This window comes from Crotalus tigris, unplaced genomic scaffold (assembly GCF_016545835.1).
Source record: "Crotalus tigris isolate CLP2741 ecotype Arizona unplaced genomic scaffold, ASM1654583v1 scf7180000018006.973166, whole genome shotgun sequence".
Lineage (NCBI taxonomy): Eukaryota > Metazoa > Chordata > Lepidosauria > Squamata > Viperidae > Crotalus > Crotalus tigris.
In genome coordinates, this window is record NW_024096771.1 from 492,308 (window position 1) to 512,558 (window position 20,251).

General features: G+C 42.0%; 1 protein-coding gene across 4 annotated transcripts in view; it reads right to left on the reverse strand.

Moving 5' to 3' along the window:
* The window catches only part of IMMP2L (inner mitochondrial membrane peptidase subunit 2), a 97,265-nt gene that overhangs the window by 23,751 nt on the left and 53,263 nt on the right, over window positions 1-20,251 (reverse strand). For 2 of the 4 annotated variants that reach the window (XM_039346554.1, XM_039346553.1), the window contains exons 2-3: window positions 15,947-16,084; window positions 2,016-2,119 (exon numbers count right to left, since the gene is read on the reverse strand). In XM_039346554.1, coding sequence (XP_039202488.1) covers window positions 2,016-2,119; window positions 15,947-16,081 — 239 coding nt within the window. In that variant the 5' untranslated portion in view covers window positions 16,082-16,084. Of the gene's footprint in view, window positions 1-3; window positions 1,353-1,380; window positions 2,120-15,946; window positions 16,085-20,251 lie in introns of those variants that run through there. The other 2 variants (XM_039346555.1, XM_039346556.1) reach the window with 2 other exon arrangements.

A 20,251-nucleotide genomic window follows, 5' to 3' on the forward strand; every position in this document is an offset into this window, starting at 1 on the left:
CAGTTGCCTAACATGCCTCCTGTACACTGTCCAGGTCTCACTAGCATACAATAGGGTAGTTAGCACTGCTGCCTGGTAAACTTTAAGCTTGGTAGCAAGACTTATTCCACAGTGGTATAGAAAAGCCTTTTACCTGGGGCCAAAATAAAGCTAATGTAGGCACTGATTCAGTCTTTCTGTAGAGGAAATTCACCTCACTTTCTTGGTTGGTATGTCCTGACCTAGATAGTGATAAGCTCTGGATAAGTTCTTGTGGGAGAAAGTTAACTCTATGCAAGGCACTAATATTGGAAACTATTAGACCAGATGGAATAAATTCATCATGAGGTTAAGAACAAGAAAGGTTTAGTGCAGATTGCTTCTTAATGGATCACCAACTCATTATTTTATACCTAGTCAAAAATATTTGTAGGGCTAAAATTTTCTTTATACACAACTTTTGCAAATACCTTCAATACTATTTCTAGAGGCAAACTCTGGGACAAACTCAAAGATGTTGACAACAAATAACTGTACAACTCACCAATAAGCTGTAATACTAATATTTATTTGAGAGCCAGATATATAAATTGAATGATCCATTCTCATATAGTACTAGTGCAAAAAGGTGTTATATATAGATCCATTTTGTTTTTTAACTTTTGTATTAACACCCTAGTTAAGATCTTAATTTAGTTTACATCACCCATTTAAACTGGTAGAACAAAAATTCCCAATATTGTTGCATGCTGATGATTCAGTGCTACTGTCACAAACTCTACTTGTCTTTTAGTCTCTATTTAAGTATTATAGCAAGGAACATCTTCAAATTAACTACCAAAAGACTAAAATAATGATATTTATTACAAGACCCAAGCCACATCACCAAGTTATAAAGAGAAAAAGACAGCACAGAATACATGTTTAAAATACTTCTGAGTGGTACTTTACTCTTCCTGAAGTATGAATAAAGTGTGCAATATTGATAAATCAAGGAATATAGCGACTATTTTGGAATTATGTGTCCCAAGTGCAGCCATATGTGTCCCAAGTTTGGAATACAGAAGGTTGAAAGCAGAGTTTTGATAGAAATTGACTACCGGCTAAAAAGAAAATTCCTTCTGCTTGGCTTTATCTTACATGTTTCTTAATAAATTCCTAGGTGAAGCAGGCTGTAATTTTTAAACTATGCTTCTTTGGACTTTCACTCTTAATTTTTACTGTTCCTAGGCTATGGACAAGCAATAATGACTTCAAGAAAATGTATCAATGATGTAGATCTTTAAATAGAATTTAGTTTCCAAACTTGCAGAAATTGAGTGTTGCATCCACCCCAGAGGAAAACCTGGCAGCTATTTCTTCATTTACTTTCCCTAAATATAGAAGTAATTAATACTTGGAGAACGTTAACAATAGACGTATGAAGTATACTTCCCCAACAATCAGCCAGGAGAAGCAAAGATAATCCTTAGTGCTCTTTATGCACCAAATACTTTAATTATAAATTGGAAAAAAAACATATTTTGTCCTTGGACAATGTACTATCTATTTGCTTAATATCATAGTGTCTGTTATGCACAATTCAACATTCATTTCTACATCCATTAAGATAGGAACAGTCTGTATCCTTGAATTGCCAAGAATGTATTAGCAGAGAAACAGCACCACCTTATGGCTCTTCATTTTATGGTATTAGGAAAAAATCACACTTCTCTTAAGAATGGCCAAACATATTCATGAAGCACTCTCAAAATCATTCAAACACAGACCATACATATTTTTCCATATTGAAGAAAAACTATTCTGGTCACATCCTATTCATCACAAACATTTTTAAGTTCAGAATATAGTTATATAATCTTCCATCATTAAATCACTACTGCTGTTGCATCATTGCAAGTTACTTATAGCAAAACATAACACAAATAATTAAAATCCTTTGAAAATCTAGAAAGCAATGGTAATCATTGTACAACTGTCACGTATCAATAAAAAAGAAAACAAAGACATGCTGACATTTGCTTAAAGCTACTTACACAAGTGAAACTATGTCTCCACGTTGTACTTTGTAATTCCGAATACTCCAATGATTTAAAAGCACTATATCAGATACTTGCTGTTCCACTGGATTCAGTGAAGGCTGTGGGGATTAAAAAGGGACAGGTTTTAGCATTCACAAACAGAACAACTAAATCAACATTCTCATTAATACATATTGGATAGGGGAAAAAGTGGTTGAGAGATTTGCAAAGCATCAAGCTGGGGAAAGCTGTACACAAAATCATTAAAAGCACTGAAGTGTATCACGTGGAACATGCTATCTACTTGTAACCATGCCACTTTGCCTAAGTTGTGCATGTAAACAAGAGACTGAAAATGTAAGGAAAATGATACATGAATATTAGAACATTGTAGAATATTGTAGAATATTCTACAATAGTTGTGGATATCCAGGTTATTCACCTGATCTTTACAGTTAATATGCTGAAAAGACAGTTTTGAAGTAGCTCAGGGATAATTACCAAAGAAATACTAGAATTATAAATGCACTTCACTTATAATAAATCTAATGTCAATACTCTTTCTTAAGTGATGGCAAATAGCATTGCTTACATTTATGAAGTAAAGATATAGAACCATAGGAAATTCAATGAGATGGGGCGTTGTCTTACCTGAACGCCTTTTCTCAGCATGATGATGGAGAATCCATGAGTGGGTTGCCTTAATCCTCCTGCTCAAATTAGACTAAGTCTGGAAAGTTGCCACGCCTCCTGCTGGGCTAGAGCACCCCAGTTTACGATGAAGGTGAGGCCCAGACTATAGTCCGCTGCAAAGGCTCCTCCTATACTGGGCACAGGACCAGATGGACACTAAAGGGAGGGTGTGGATTCTCCATCATCATGCAGAGAAAAGGCGTTCAGGTAAGATAACGCCCCTTCTCCAGCATGATGGATGGAGAATCCACGAGTGGGACATACCAAAGCCCTGTTCTCCCTAAGGGGGGGGGAGTAGTTTGGGCCTGTGTCCCACTGGCTGATATCACTTGCTGTAATACCCTCCATCCATACGAGGCATTCGAGGAGGCAAATTTGTCAATTTTGTAATGTTTGATAAACGAGGAAGGCGAGGACCAAGTCGCCGCTCTGCATATCTCCCCAATAGGTGCTTGGGTCGCCCAAGCCACCAATGTAGCAGCACTGCAGGTGGAATGGGCAATGATACAACCAGGAACGGGCAATGACTATGACCGGTATGCCTGGGCAATGCAGGCCCTAATCCACCTGCCTATGGTCAAGGAGGAAACCTTCTGACCGATGGAAGTGGGTTGAAAGGAAACAAACAATGCCTCGGATTTACGGAAGGTGGAAGTCTGTTTGATATAACGTCGCAGGGCCCTGCGAGCGTCCAGAGTATGCCATCGTTTTTCTAGTTCGTGAGATGGTCTAGGGCAGAAATTAGGAAGCACCACCTCCTGGGACCTATGATACAAGGAATTAATCTTGGGGACAAAGGATCCAGACGAAGGGTCACCCTGTCTGCATGGAAAACACACAGGTCCTCTCTGACGGAGAGGGCAGCCAGCTCTGAAATTTGCATGGCTGACGTGACCACTACGAGGATAGCCACCTTCACAGACAGCAGCCTCAGCGTGCATGTTTTAATGGGTTCAAACAGTGGCGAGGTAAAGGCCTGTAAGACCCAGGGCAGATCCCAAGAGGGATAACGATGGACCACTGGTGGCTTGGCGTTAGTCGCCCCTTTTAAGAAGGAACGCACCATAGGGTGGTGTGCCAAAGGGGCAGAATTGTCACACAGGAGCACCGTGGATAAGGCCGAGACCTGTCTGCGGATGGTATTCGGTGATAACCCTTTGTCCAACCTGTCCATCAGATATTCTAGAACTATCGGGATAGTGATGTCCGAGAGTTGCACCTTGTGCCCTGAACACCAGAGACAGAAGTTCCTCCATGTGGCATCGTAAATTCTATTCGTAGAGGGGCGCCTGGATTGCTGGATCATGGCGATCACCCTCGATGAATACGAGCTACGGGTCAGGGCCTGCCGCTCAAGTGCCAAGCGGTTAGTTGGAGCCACTGAGGATCTGGATGTTGAAGGACTCCCTGGCTGACAGCAATACGACCTGGAGGATCCTCCACGGGGGGGGGGGGGTGAGACGGAAAGCTCCCCCAGGTTGGCGAACCACAGACATCTTGGCCAATGTGGGGCAATTAGAATGACCTCCGCCCGTTCGTGCAGAATCTTGCTGATTGTCGCCGGAATCAGAGGAAGGGGAGGAAAGGTGAATAACAGCTCCCTGGGCCAGGGGCTGCGGAGGGCATCTATCCCTTCTATTCTTGGGGATGGGAATCTGGAAAAAAATCTTAGAAGTTGGGAATTGGTTGGAGAGGCAAAGAGGTCTAATGTCAGACGACCAAACCTGTCCGTCATCTCCCTGAACAAGCCGGGGTCCAGGCGCCACTCAGAGTGCTCCACTGTTGACCTGCTCAAGGAGTCCGCCTGCTAATTCGCCTCTCAGGAGATGTGTTCCGCCTTGATGGAACAAAGATTGTTCTCCACCCAAGAACCCAACAACTGAGAGGCATGGACCGGGTCCCCCCTTGTCTGTTCACATGAGCTTTCGCTGCAACATTGTCAGTAAGCACCAGGACATGCTGCCTCACCACCCTGCTGCTGAAGTGGCGTAAGGCTAGATGTATGGCCCTGAGCTCTAACCAGTTTATACTGTGTTTCAAGTCTGCCTGGGACCACCAACCCTGAGCCAACTCCGACTGAAGATGTGCTCTCCAGCCGAACAGGCTGGCGTCTGTAGTCAGAGTAAGCCTGACTGGTTCCTTGAACAGGGCGCCCTTTGTCATTGCGGGGAAAGCCACCACCAAAGGGAGTTCAACAGATGGCGTGGAACTTATACCTTTTGGCTGGAAGAGCTGGTGCCCATCCTCTGAAACAGGAGCAAAAACCACTGTAGATCTCTGGAATGAAGTCGTTCCCATAGTACAATTGCTATACAGGACACCATCTTCCCCAAGAGCTGTGACAACTTTGCCAGGGTGACCACTCTCTCCCTTCGTACCCGATGAACTAGGGTCTGTATACTGTCTAGCCAGTCCTGCGACAGGTAGACCATACAAATGTTTGTGTCTATGATCGCGCCCAAATGAAGGAAGCAGGTTGATGGGACCGTCTGACTTTTCTGGAAATTTACAGAAAACCTGTGAGTCTGAAGGGTCCTGATGGTGAGGGTTAGGTCCGATTGAGCCAACTGGAAGGATGGAGACTGGATCAGAATATCGTCCAAGTAACACTGGACCCGTATCGGAATTTGTCTCAGGTAAGTAGCCAGCACTGCCAAGACCTTTGTGAATACTCAAGGGGCCGAGGAGAGACCGAATGGAAGTGCTCTGTATTAGAACACTGGCGGGCATGGCAAAATCTGAGGAACTTGCGATGTCCAGGGAGGATGGGAATATGCAAATACGCGTCCGTTAAGTTTATGGATATCAGGAAGTCTCCCTTCCTGATGCTGGCTAGGATAGACTGGAGCGTTTGCATCTTGAACTTCCTGCAAGTCAGGTAGGAATTCAGTTTTTTTAAATCCAATATTGCTCTCCAGCCGCTTGAAGACTTTGGAACTACAACAAGATTGGAATAAAAACCCCGTCCCCTCTGTTCCTCCAGAACTGGCTCTATGGTGTTTATTTGTAACAAATGGGAAATGGCCTCTGACATGACCCGCTTTGATTGCATTCTTGGGAGTAGGACAAGATTGGAAACGTTCTGGAGGGCTGGACAAGAATTCTAGGGCTAGACTGTGAGTGATGGTATTTAATACCCAGGAGTCTGTGGTGGTGGCTTCTCATACGCTGGCGAAGAGGGACAGTCTGCTACCTATGGGAGAAACGTCCCTGGAGTCACTTGGTCCTTCTAAAAGGACGCCCTCCTGAACCTCGAAAGGGCCGCTTGGCCTAGAATTGCGTTCTGGCCCTGGGTGCAGAACGGTCCTGAGGACGATCTGGTCTTGAGGAAAAGGAACGAGGGGTTTGAGGCCAGTCCCAAGTGGAAGCTGAATGAAAGGACTGTCTGCAAAAGTATTGGTGGGACCGCCTATCCGCTCTCCTATTCATGTGCATCATGACTTTGCATTTGTCCTTACCCTCTATTAAATAAGGGTTGAGGGTCTCACTGAAAAGCTGGTCTCCGCTGTAAGGAGTGGTAGCCAAACGCCACTTAGACTTCAAGTCTGCTCGCCACTGTTTGAGCCAGAGAAGCCTGTGGGTGGAGACGTCTGCAGTTATGGCTCTTGAGGAATACCTGGCGGCGTGAAGAGAAGCGTCCTCCATGTATTGTGATGTTGCCACCAACTTACCCAGGTTCTGATGTGCGCGAACCTGGTCTGGGGGAAACATATTCTGAAGTTCATGGAGCCATATGATGGAGGCCCGGGCAAAGAAGGCTAGGGATGTAGACGCCTTCACCGACCACGCCAAAGCCTGATGGGACCTGCGCAAGGCAGATTCAAATCTCCCATCCTCCGCTTTCAGAGCTTCGGCCATGTCCCCTGGAATGGTAGGATTAGAGAACAAAGAATTTAACGGTTGATCCACTGGAGGAACCTCTAGTAAAGAAGAGAAGGAAGGCGCCACATTAAAGAGCTTTTTCTCCGATACACCCGGCATGAGGAGAGCGCCCAGGTTTGCCCACTGCTTCTGGACTGTGTTGCGAAAGAAAGGCAGGCAGGGAATATGTTTCTGTGCAACCACCGGTTCAGAGTACAATGGGTTTGGGTCCTGGGAGGTAGAAGGAGCTGCCTGGGACTCTTGTTCCGGGGCGATGTTTGCTGAGGTGCACGCCTTGACAAGAAGTGAACCAGTGACTGGTCGAACAAGCCGGTGAGCAGCGATGGATCCGAAGAAGGAGCCTCTTCATTGTCTGACAGAAGTAATCCCGACGGCTCAAAGTCTTCAGAGTCTGATTCCTCGTCCTGAGAGGATCTGATTAAACAGGCTGAATGAGGAAATGCAGGGGCCTCTGTCTGAGGGAATGACCTTAGTGGAACTGAGGGTTCCTGTCAGGGCCGCTGGTAGGCAGAAGAGGTCATGAACTGGGCGAAGGCCTCAGCCATCATTGTCTGAAATTGATCAGGCCACGCTGCCTGTGCCTCAGTGGGACGGAGCCCCGATTGCACCGTGACTGGAGAGGAAACCCTCCGCGGTTCCAGACTCTGGCTAGGAAAAATGGATTCCATCTGTATGGTCTCCCTTTGAGCAGACCAAGCACGTGGGGCTAGATTAGAGGGGGCTAGCTGCAGTTCGAACAGTGACATCACAGGTGGAGCAGGAGTGTTAATGTCTATCTCACCTGGAGTCAGTTTCTGTGCCTTGGAGAATTCCTTCTCCAAGGCCTGATGGTGTCTACTGGCCTCCTTCTCAGCTGCTTTTGCGGGCTTCTTACTGGACTGAGCCCTGGCCTTAGCCTTGAGCCTCCCCGCCACTTCCATTGTGGAAGACTTGTGTTTCTTTCTGGCGGGGGAGTCTGGAATGCCCTGTGCAGACTGAGGAACCAAATTATCTGCCATTTCAGTGGGATATCCCAATGGTAGGCCGGGAGGGATCCCGCAATGTGGAGCAGAATAAATTATAAGGGAAAACCGTCTGTCCAAGCCTGGACCCAGGTAGCTCCGACTACTACTCCAATAATTGGCTGACAAGGACTTAGCTGTTGTTTGCGAGGCCAATCTTGGCGGCACAGTGCCCGCACGGTCTACAGATGACCGTCTGACTCGGTCTCCCCCCCCCAGGGGAAAACTCCCTGTATGTGCAGGCCTGACTGCTTAGGGTGGGGGGATGGGGTATAAGATCAGGCAATAAGACCCCGCAGGAGCGATATTGCCCTCCCCATTGAAGTCATAACGGCCGCAGGATGATGAAATGCAGTAAGGGCCTAACTTGACAGAAGGCTACAGGCCGGAAATTCATATGTAGTCCTGAGCGCACTACTCAAAATGGCGGCCGCGTGATCTGTGCGCCAAACCTAGCATCCCTGAAGCAATTCCTGGTTGGAGGCTCAAATACAGTTAGGCTGCTTGTGCCGCATTCAAAATGGCGGCCGCGCTATTTTCACGCTGAAAATAACGGCCTCCGAGTCAGAAGATAGCCAGGGCCCCTCAGAAAGGATCCCTCCCGCAACGTCCTTGGCCACTGAGGAGTCTAAAGAGCCAGTCAGAGAAAGGCTCAAACAGCAGAATTCGGCGCTGCTGTAAGCTGCTGAATCAAGCAATCGGCCCAAAGGGAGATAGACGACTCTGTGAGAGATCGCCTGACGAGGGAAAGCGCTGAGGGAAAATGCCGAAATAAGGCTGTGATGGTTCCAGCAAGAAGTCGCAACATCAATTAAACAGCTGGTGCTGTTTAAGTAAGAATTTGGCTTTTATTCTTTCCTCTTTTTTTCTCTATTTTTTTTTAAGAATACTTAAAAGAACTGTGCCCCCCCTTTTTTTTTCAATAAGACTCTTTCTTCTTGGAACTTAAGAAAATGGCTTCAAAACGTCTGCCTCCCGCCCCTAAGGTTCCTATTTCTTCTCCAATGCCTCAGCCTGCATCTCAGAAACCAAAATCACCTCCACCTTCTCCTCCTCCTCCTGCAATTTCTCTTAATGATTTACAAGATGCTTTAAAACAGCATGCCTTGGATATTAAGGAGGAGGTAAAAGATCTTATAATTGCAGAGAGGGCTAATACAGAAGAATTATTGGAGAAAAAGAACAAACAAGTAAGAGACCATATCCTTCTGGCCTTTCAGGGCTTAGCCCTGCACATAGAGAGGATTGATGACCAGATGGAAAAGATTACTGAAAATGCATCAAGGATGGAATTTAGAATGCAGGAGGTAGAGAACAAGATAGAAATTACACAGGATGAACAAATCATTTCACAATATAGGGAGATGGAACACGCATTGCGTATCAGAGGCCTGAGGGAGAACCCTCAGGAAGACTTAAAGATGCTTATTGTGAAAGATATTGCTCCTAATATTGGCTGGAGGCCTGAAATAATTGAGAATGAGATAGAAAAAAATTTTAGAGTTAATTCACGGGTTGCTAGACAGAGAAATCTACCAAGAGATGTGGTTATTTATTTTTCTAGAAGATCTATCCGTAATGAAATTATACAGGCTTTTTACAAACAAAAGTTTCAAATTGCTGATCAAGACGTGATAATTTTAAAAGAGATACCTCCAAAAATTTTAAGAGCCAGAAAAGATTTTACTTTCTTGTCTGATGAGCTGAAACATCGTCAAATTCAGTTCAGATGGGAGATTCCAAGAGGAATAATAGTAAATTATGAAGGGATACGTCACAGATTAACTACTGTTTCCAAAGCAAGAGATTTTTATCAGTCTATCTTAAAAGCAAGATTGTCACCACCTCCACAAATAAGGATGACGGAAGAGTCTCTTATGGCAGGAGCCTCATCAATGATGGTTATGGAACAAGCTGCACCGAATTCTGACATAAAAGAGCAAAGGATGACACGAGCTGCCCATAAACGTAAAGAAAAAGAGCAGTTGCAGAAGAGTGGTGAAAGTTTGGTTGTTACAGAGCCTGTGGGAGGGGCAAGACCAAAAAGATCTTCGACAGCAGATCTGCAGGCCATGCTCCAGAGGCTCCAGGCCGGTGGAGATGGTCAGGTTTCTGACCTGGAATGTTAATGGCTTAAACGTGCCACAGAAACGAAGAAAGATTTTCCATTATTTGAAACAACATAATAATGATTTGATATGTTTGCAGGAGACTCATATAACTTTAAAGGATTCTAAATTCTTGATGAATTCCCGTCTGGGAATTTTACTGCTCCAGCCCCTGGGAAAAAAGGGGGAGTGGTAATTTATGTGAAGAAAACTTTTTCAGCTAAACTAATTGAGGCTGATTCTGAAGGAAGATATCTTTTTGTGGAATTATTATTACAAGGCCGAAAGGTTCTTATTGTTGGACTATATGCTCCCAATCAACAACAGAAACAATTTTACAAGTTGCTGCATGGCAAGATATCTCAGCTGGATTATAAATCGGTAATTTTGATGGGTGACTGGAATGGGGTTTTAGACCCAACTATAGACAAAAGAAGTTCCTCTAAAACTTTTATTCAAACTAAACTACCTATGACTTTCTTTGATTTGAAGGAAGAACTGGAGCTTATTGATATTTGGCGAGAAAGGAACACAAGTGATAGAGACTTTACTTTTTATTCTGATAGACACCAGTCATTTTCAAGGATTGATTTTTTTTTATTACTAATGACTTCCTCCCTAGAGTGAGGAAGGTGAAAATTTTTCCCAGAACATTGTCAGATCATAGTCCTGTGTGGATGGAGTTATATTCGGAAGACGGGAATAGAAGATCCTGGAGATTGAATGAGAACTTATTTAATTGGGAGGAGTTCGTACAAAAAGTGTAAAGAACATTTAAAGGACTTTTTTACTATAAATATGAATAAGGGAACATCGATGTCTATGGTGTGGGACGCTAGTAAAGCATATATGAGGGGAATTTTGATTCAATTGAATAAAGTTTTTAGGGAAAAAGGGTCACAAAGACGTAGAGAAATAGAAGAAGAGATCAAATCAAAAGAACAAGAGTTGGTTCTTAACCCTACTGATAATAATTTAAAGGTATCTATAAAGATGCTTAAGGAACAATTTAACATGTTGATGGCAGATCAGGTGGCTACCAATCTGTCGTACATGAGACATAATACTTTTTGCAATGCGAATAAGCCTGGGAGGTGGTTGGCTTATCAGTTACGAAAGAAACAGAAAGCTAGAATTATAGAGAAAGTAAAATATAAAGGTACTGAGGTTTTTCAGCAAGATTTGATTAGAAAAAGCTTTTTGGACTTTTACACAAAATTATATTCAAGTGATAATATAAGGGGTTTGGATATAGATAAATATTTACAATCAGTACATTTTCCTAGACTTTCAGAGGAACAACAAAATGGGATGAATAGTTTAATTACTGTGGAGGAAATTGGTTTAGCTATTAAGCAGTTAAAGGTTGGAAAGTCTCCTGGAACAGATGGACTGACTTCTAGGTATTATAAGATCTTATCTGAAGAAATGATAGAGCCGTTAAAGGAACTCTTTAATAGTATTTTGTTGGGTATGCAAGTTCCTCCTTCTTGGAAAAGAGCCTTTATATCACTGATTCCGAAGGAAGATCAGGATCTTACAGAGCCTAAGAATTATAGGCCAATTTCATTATTGAATGTTGATTATAAGATTTTTACAAAAATTTTGGCAAATAGATTAATGCAGGTCATGAAAGATTTGATTCATAGTGACCAAGCAGGATTTATAACAGGGAGATATATGAAACATAATGTCAGACAAATTATCAACTTAATTGAGTACTTGGATAAGAATAATCAGATTCCTGTGGCTTTTATCTTTTTGGATGCTGAAAAAGCTTTTGATCAATTGGACTGGCAATTTTTATTTTCTTTGGTAGAGAAAATGAATTTTGGGGATAATTTTTTACATGCACTTAAAGCTATATATCAGCAGCAATCTGCACAAATTGTTGTAAATGGGGGATTGACTGAGAATTTTAATATTCAAAAAGGGACAAGACAAGGATGTCCATTATCCCCATTGTTATTTGTTTTAACATTGGAAATTTTATTGACTCAGATTCGGGAATCGAAGTTAATTAAGGGTGTAAAGATAAGGAAGAATGAGTATAAATTGCGGGCATTTGCGGATGATTTGGTTTTAATTTTGGAACAGCCGAATCAGGCGATTGATGGTTTATTAGAACTTATAACACAGTATGGGAATGTTTCTGGTTTTAAAGTTAATAATTATAAGACTAAGATATTATCTAAGAATATGTCAGTTAAAGAAAGGGAAAGTTTGATTAAAGCCACAGGTTTTCAGATGGTAAAAAAGGTTAAATACTTGGGAGTATATCTAACTGCTTCAAATGGAAAATTGTATAAGAACAATTACGAACCATTATGGGCAAAAGTCCAAAAGGATTTAAGAGATTGGAAAAAATTGCAATTGTCATTGTTGGGGAGAATTTCAGCTGTAAAAATGAATGTTCTACCAAAGTTTCTTTTTTTGTTTCAGATGATACCTATTCTTAAAAAAGAGGCAAATTTGGAGGAATGGCAAAAGGGTATCAATAATTTTATATGGGCCGGGAAGAAACCAAGGGTTAAATTTAAGATATTACAGGATGCTCGAGAAAGAGGGGGACTTAAGGCACCTAATTTGAAATTATATTATGATGCAGCCGCCCTAACTTGGTTAAGTGATTGGCTTAATTTAACAAATATGGATATTCTTTTTTTGGAAGGTTGGGATTTAATATACGGTTGGCATGCATATTTAATTTTTAATAAGAAAGTTGATCGGACTTTTAAATCACATATTTTGAGGAATGCCTTACTTCGTGTTTGGAAGAAGTATTATTATAGATTAAATTATAAAATACCTATCTGGGGGATTCCCAGACATGCAATTGAGGGAACCTCTAAGGCAGTGGTTCTCAACCTTTCTAATGCCGCGACCCCATAATACAGTTCCCCATGTTGTGGTGACCCCCAACCACTTATATAACACCGGGTGCCAGGGGCGTGACCAAAGAAAAGGGGGAAAAATGGCGGACAGTCTTGTTTGGCGACCCCCATGAAATGGTCATTCGACCCCAAATGGGGTCCCGACCCACAGGTTGAGAACCACTGCTCTAAGGGGACAAATTTTGATAAAATCTCATACAAAGAATTGTTAATTTGTTCTGGTTCGAATTGGCATTTGAAATCCCTAGATGTATTAAGGCAGCAAAATATTCTACAGTCATGGTTTCAATATTTACAAATAATGGACAGATGGACTGTAGACAAGAAAGAGGGAATAACACTAGAAGATAGACAATTGGTTATTCAGATTAAAAACCAAGGTCCGGCTCATATAAAAAGAATATATAATGTTTTATTAGAGTTAGATTCGGAAACAGAATTGGTTAAAGACTGTATGATTAAATGGGCTCAGAATATACAGGAGCCGATCTCATTGGATTTATGGGAGACAATTTGGATAAGAAATGTTAAATTTACACAAGCTCAAAATTTGAGAGAAAATTTTTATAAAATGTTTTATAGATGGCACTTAGATCCTAAAAAATTATCTTGTATGTATTCCAACATACAGCCCAAATGTTGGAGATGTGGCAATAATGATGCGACATACTTTCATATTTGGTGGAATTGTAAAAAAGTAAAGGCTTTTTGGATTATGATTTGGTGGAACATTCAAAAGATTTTTAGAAAAAAGATAAAGTTTACTCCTCAACTATTTTTACTTGGTATTTTTGTTGACTTAAATGAAAAAGAAACTACTTTGATGTTGAATTTATTAACTGCAGCAAGGTTACTAGTAGGTTTATATTGGAAGAAAGATTCTTTGCCTACTTTAGAAGAATGGATATTTAAAGTATCTAGTTTTGCAGAAATGGCAAAAATTTCTGCTTATTTAAAGGATCATACACAAGAAAGATATATTACTGTATGGGGAAGGTGGATAGATTATATTCAGAAAAAGTATGGAATTAAAAAGTTTTATTTATTTTATGAATGAATATCAAATATTATAGAGAATTGTTTTATAGGTTATGGAGTTAAAGGTTAATTATGATATTTTTTTTTCTCTCTTTTTTTTTCTTTTTTCTTAATTATTATAATTTTCTTCTTTTTTAACCCTGTATTCTGCTCTGGGAAGTGAAGGGAGGGGGGGTGGGGGTGGGAGGGAGGGTAAGGGGGGGTTTTCCCTATTTTAAAATTTTATTGTATTTTTATAAATGATTGTATGTTTTAAAAAATAAAAATTTTCAATTTAAAAAAAAAAATTAAACAGCTGGTGCAATTTGAGAGGCTCGGAAGGCTCGCATGGAGGCAAGCTGTCCTCGAAGGTCAGGAGACTGCAGTCTGCAGGGAAACCCTGAAGTCTGTAGAAATTCCCTTCAGCACAAGGTGAAATTGACCAGTTCAATTTGAAAGAGAAAGTAAGCCAGATTAAATCAAGTTATGTCCAAAATAAGTAATGAAGAAGGAAAATCCACAAGTGGGAAGAATACAACCTGCTGCTAATTCTGGAAAGGAGCACAATTTTACGCGTCTGTTGAGCAAGAGACTAAGTTGTAAACTGGGGTGCTCTAGCCCAGCAGGAGGCGTGGCAACTTTCCAGACTTAGTCTAATTTGAGCAGGAGGATTAAGACAACCCACTCGTGGATTCTCCATCTGTCATGCTGGAGAATTATATTTATTACATAAAATGACATCTTCTACATAAAAGAACTATACATTTCCATTTCGCAACCTTCATGTCGATAAGAAATTATGGATGCAGCTACAAAAAAATTATGATTCCATGGCAAGAGGTTAGAAGCATCCATTTATTACATAAACAGCTCATCAGTATAAAAAACAAATCAAATGTTAGTTGAGATTGGCAATAAAAATAACTTCTCAAAATTTTATTAAGAAATATTAGAATTATTTTCTTTTTTCTAGACATAACAAAAACCAACCACAATAAGCAAATGTTGAAGTATCTGAAATTATTGATAACCCTCCAAAAATTGTATTTTTATTTTGCAAGTTATTTCTGTATTGCTTTTTGTCAACAAAACTGTTTCTGAAACATAAATCTTAACATCTTTTTATATCTAGGCCAGTGATGGTGAACCTTTTATAGACTACCTTTTATAGACTGAGTGCCCAAACTGCAACCCAAAACCCACACGCATTGTCGGGTGCCGGGTGAGTGTGGCCCATTGGCTGGGTGTGGCCAATTGGAAGGGTGTGGCCCATTGGGTGAGTGTGGCTGTGGTGGTAACGGCAGACTACGTGGGACTAAAAAGTTCAATCAATCAATTCCAACTTTGCAAGACCTTTTTTTCCCGCTAGAAGTTGAAATTGACTGATTGAACCTTTTTTTTTTTTTGCACATGGCAGTGGAGGCCTAAAGGGAAAAGGTTTTATAAAACCCAGCTGAAGGCCTAGGACTGGGGCAATGGCGCGCATGTCCACAGAGAGGGCTCTGAGTGCCACCTCTGGCACCCATGCCATAGGTTCGTCACCACTGCCTTACCCTATCCCGAATCCCTTATTCCCACCCCTTCCCATACCCGTACTGACTCTATCCTTTCCCTACCTGCATAAAATCTAATAAAATATTTATTTTAAAAACCCCGTAATGAATGAGTGCAATTGAGTGGCATGGAGGCCTAGTGCTGAAGGCACTCATCTCCCACCTGGAAGGTTGAGGTAGATGCTTTTCTCCTAGAGTGCAAAGAAAAAATATCTGCTGCAAACTCCTGCTGTATGGCATCAGGAAGGGCATCCAGCCAGTAAACACTCCATCCAGTCGCCCCAAGTCTACCCTGAATTAAGGGGTTACAGGGTCATAAAAAGAGTTTAATATATCAGTGCAACTGACCTGCTCCAAATGGCCTTTTCCATAAAGACTCCCTTACATGCGGCAAGGGAAATAATGCAGTCCTTTCAAACCAGAATTCACACTCACGCAAAGTGCCACATTATTTCCATGAAAGTCTTACACTAGATTTCTCTTCAACATTTCCCAGAACCATCACAAATGTCTTTGATCAAAACTTATACACATTTGTAAAAAAAGGTCAGTGTAAATATAAAACGGTGAAATCTTCTAACACTCACTTGAACCATTTATTTATATACATTTCTTGATTTATCAATAACACTGTCCTTAAATGTCTTTATTTAGAATGCAACTCAAAGATACTGAGGGGCATGTTTCAAAATCATATTCAATAAAATTGAAGTACTTTTATATTTCTCCAAATGCCTCTTAGTTCTAATTCAGGCCTTCATACCTAAAAATGAACACAGCAGAAAAGATCCTTTTTACCTGCATTGAAGCCCCTTCTACTCTCGCTATACAAGCCACTCTATCAAGGAAAGTGACAGTCACAGGAACAGCAACAAAAAAACCTTTCAAAAAGGCTTTAATATACTTTCTCCCGAAGCCTTGCATTTGCGCCATAATCTGAAAGATAAAATAAAAACACAATATAAATTGGACTTCAGAATTGACAGATAATTTTTAAAAATGTTGAATGAAAAAATATAATAACAGTGATACCAAATGTGTGGGCTGAATTAACTTTACCTCCTTCCAACTCTTGGTTCATTTGTAGCTATTCATGTCTTGGTATATTATCAGAATGTTTACCATTCTGTAAAGCATAGAATGGACCAGGGAGAAGTAAAATGAGTGTTTTCAATTCATTATTTTTGTCCTTGCCAGTTGACTGCTGCCTAAAAAGTTTTCTTCTGAGAAAAAAGGAAACAGATAAAAATTGCCTTTCCTTCCTTAAACCAAAATTTTATCTTCATCGCTTATGCAGTTGGAAGGACCGTATTCATTTTATGCTACTCCATACAATCTCATCAAATAATAGATGAAAAATAATTTATAAAATGATGAAATAAAGAGATGATCTTAATCACATTTCTAAAATAATCATTTCAAACACAAGGCGCCCACAGAAGAAGTATGGTTACATCATGGGGAGAGAAGTTGCTATTAAACTAAGTTATCTTAAATTAAGACAAAACAGTAGGACGAGAGGGAGAGGGAGAGATAAATCAGAAAAATCAAAAAGACTGGAGAAGAGAAAAGGAGAAGATCTGCGGAGCAGAGAGGAGAATCAGCTATGGGGCAGAGAGCTGACTGAGGGCAGCGCAACAACCGGCAGAGAGAAGAGGCGAGCCGGCGAGATAGTGGAGCAGGCAGGTGATCCAGCCAGGGAGAGGAGAGCTTACAATGGACCACCTAGGCAGCCCCATTTGCTGAAGGAAGCAGAACACCAGCACGATGGACCAGCAAACAGGAGCCACGTGGCTGCGGAGGTATTGGTGGGGGTGGGAGAACACTGCAGCACAGTATACCGGGAACTGTGAACAACAGTAGACCAGGGACTGCGAACGACAATAGACCAGAGACTGCGAATGACATGACCAAGGACTGCGAACGACAGTAGATCAGGGACTGCAAACAGCAGTAAACCAAGGACTGTGAACGACAGTAGACCAGAGATTGTAAACGACAGTAGATCGGGGACTGCGAATGGCCGTAGACCGGGGACTGCGAACAGCAGTAGACCTGGGACTGCGAACAATAGTAGATTGGGGACAGCGAACAGCAATAGACTGGGGAATGCAAAGGCCAGTAGACCAGGGATTGCGAACAGCAGTAGATCGGGCACTGCAAAAAACAGTAGTCTGGAGAGACTGTGAACAGCAGTAGACCTCGGATGCGAACAGCAGTAGACCCAAGACTGAGAACGGCAGTAGACCCGGGACTGCGAACAACAGTAGATCAGGGACAGCGAATGGCAGTAGACTGGGGAACGCAAACAACAGTAGACTGCGGACTGCGAAAGGCAATCACACAGCAGACTCTTGGAAAAAGGAACTGATGCTATTGTGATCTGCAAAATATAGGACAAAAAAAATAGGCATAATTGCCTAGAACAGAGAAGGTATGTAAGGACCCACCCCACTTTGCATCTTAAGAAGACAGAACTCTTGGAATAATTCTTCCAACAGGAATCCTTTATTAAGAGAAAATGGTTGCAGGCGTTCTAGACAGGAATTGGGGTTCAAGCTCTCCCATTCGAGGTTTTAAGGGGTTCCCCAGTAGTCCCACCCAATCACCCCCCTCTTCCAGTGACAGTTTCAGGCATCACAATCCCACCCCTTTTTTCCTTTCTGCCGGCTGGATGGAGACTTCAGATAAACTACATGAAAGGTAAATAGCCTCCTTTGTTATGATAAGGCCTTTTGGTGCTATCCACATTCAAACCCTTTGAAGTTGTACCGAAGGAAGTGAGGGCCATAAAGCCCCTTTGTTCACCCCCCTCTCTTTCTTTATGACAGAATCCAGAGAGGGCAGAAATGGGGTTTTCTATAATTGATAACTGGAGATGAAGTATAATTGGATTCTGACATCCGCCCCCCCTTAAAAATAAGAGAGATCCACCTGAAAGAAAACAAAACAGGTATAAAAGTTAGTCAGGCTTGTTAGGATACTCTGTGTGAAACTTCTTCAATAGCTTCGGGGCTCTGACATGACGTTTATGGACCCACTCGTTTTGTGAGGGAGGGAGGTGTTTCCAGGCAACTAGGTACTGAGTTGCTCCATGATATCTCCTAGAGTCAAGGATTCCTTTATTTCGAAGTGTTGTTCGCCCTCCACCATGATTGGAGGTGGTGGGGGGGGGATTTTTGGCCGTAGAGGTGACTGATGCTCTCTTTTCAGCAAGCTGCAATGAAAAATTGGGTGTATTTGCCTGAGATTTTTGGGTAATTCTAATTCTACTGTTACTGGATTTATGATTCTTTTAATTGGAAAAGGTCCTATATATTTTGGTCCAAGTTTTTTACAGGGCTGTAGGGACTTTAGGTATTTTGTAGATAAGTACACCATTTCTCCTATAGTGAATGGTGTAGGCTCAACCCTTTTTATATTGCCTTGTGCTTTGTATGCCTGCCTACCTTCATCTAGTGCTTTTCTAACTATTGGCCAGGTGTTTTGTAGTTTTTCCATTCTTTCAGTGAAGGGACCGTTGGTTCGTTTGGGGTTAACTCTGGCATGGGGTTGAAACTTTGACCAGTGGCTATTTGAAAAGGAGTGTAACCTGTGCTGGAGTGGACTGCAATATTGTAGGCAACTTCTGCAAAAGGGAGAAGGTCTGCTGGAAACTAAGAAAACATCTTAAATATTGCTTAAGTACGGAGTTCATTTTTACAGCCCCCCCATTTCCTTGTGGGTGGTGGCTAGATGTCAGTCCCTGAGTGGTTCCTAAGAGGGATAAAAATTCCTTCCAAAATGCAGACGTAAATTGCACCCCCGTCAGAGATGATGCGTTGGGGTGCCCCATGCAATCTGTAAATGTGCTGGATGAAAAGTTTTGCTAAGGCTTTTGCAGTGGGAATCTTTTGGCAAGGGATAAAGTGCACCTGTTTGGAAAACAAGTCCGTGACCATCCAGACCACAGTATTCCCATTGCTTTCTGGCAATTCCACTATAAAATCCATGGCTATTTCTCTCCAGGGGGCTGAGGGACTTGCCATGGTTTGCAATAGTCCTGGCGATTTCCCATGCAACCTCTTTGCAGTGGCACATTTTGGACAACTGGCTATATAACTTTCTATGTCCTTTTTCATGGATGGCCACCAAAATTGCTGTTTAATTAAATGTAAAGTTTTTACAAGAAAGAAGTTCTTTCTTCCTGGTAAATGTTTGAGCTTAAATTGGAACTGGTGAAAATACTGGGACCAGCAGGCTTGTTTGGGATTGAGTTTCCTGGATGTTTTCAGGGCTTCCAAATTTTTGTGATCAGTCCACACCTGGAAGGGGATTTTGTTGCCTTCCAGGAACTGTCGCCACGTAAGTAATGCCCAACGTATCCCATAAGCCTCCTTCTCCCATACAGTCCAGCGCTGTTCTGTTTCCGTGAGTTTCTTGGATGTATATGCACAGGGTTGCAATACTCCATCATCATTTTCTTGTAATAGAACAGCCCCCACTGCCACATCACTTGCATCTGCCTGTATTACGAAGGGCTTGTCCATCTCTGGGTGCCTTAGTACTGGTTCAGCAGAAAAAAGTCTCTTTAGTCTCTCAAACGCTGCTTGGCACTCCATTGTCCATGTTAGTGGCTGGCTAGGTTTTACTGAGGATGCTCCCTTCATTTTTAGTAAGTTAGTGAGGGGCAAGGCTATCTGGGCAAATGAGGGGATGAATTGGCGGTAAAAGTTTGCAAAGCCCAGGAAACTTTGTAGTTGCTTTCTTGTGCGGGGTGGTGCCCAATCTAATACTGCTTTGACCTTCTCTGGGTCCATTTCAATGCCCTGGGGGGATATGCGATAACCTAGGTAGTCTATCCTTTCCTGGTGGAATTCGCATTTTGAGAGTTTGGCATATAGGTGGGCGGCTCGCAGCTTCTTTAAAACCGCTCTGACAAGGTTGACATGTTCCTCTTTTGTTTCGGTGAAAATAAGAATGTCGTCCAAGTAAACAAGGACCCCCTTAAACAGGTGGTCCCTTAGAACGTCATTGATTAATTGCATAAAGACTGCAGGGCCCCCTTGTAATCCAAATGGCAAGACTTTGAATTGATAGCACCCCATGGGGAGTTAAATGCAG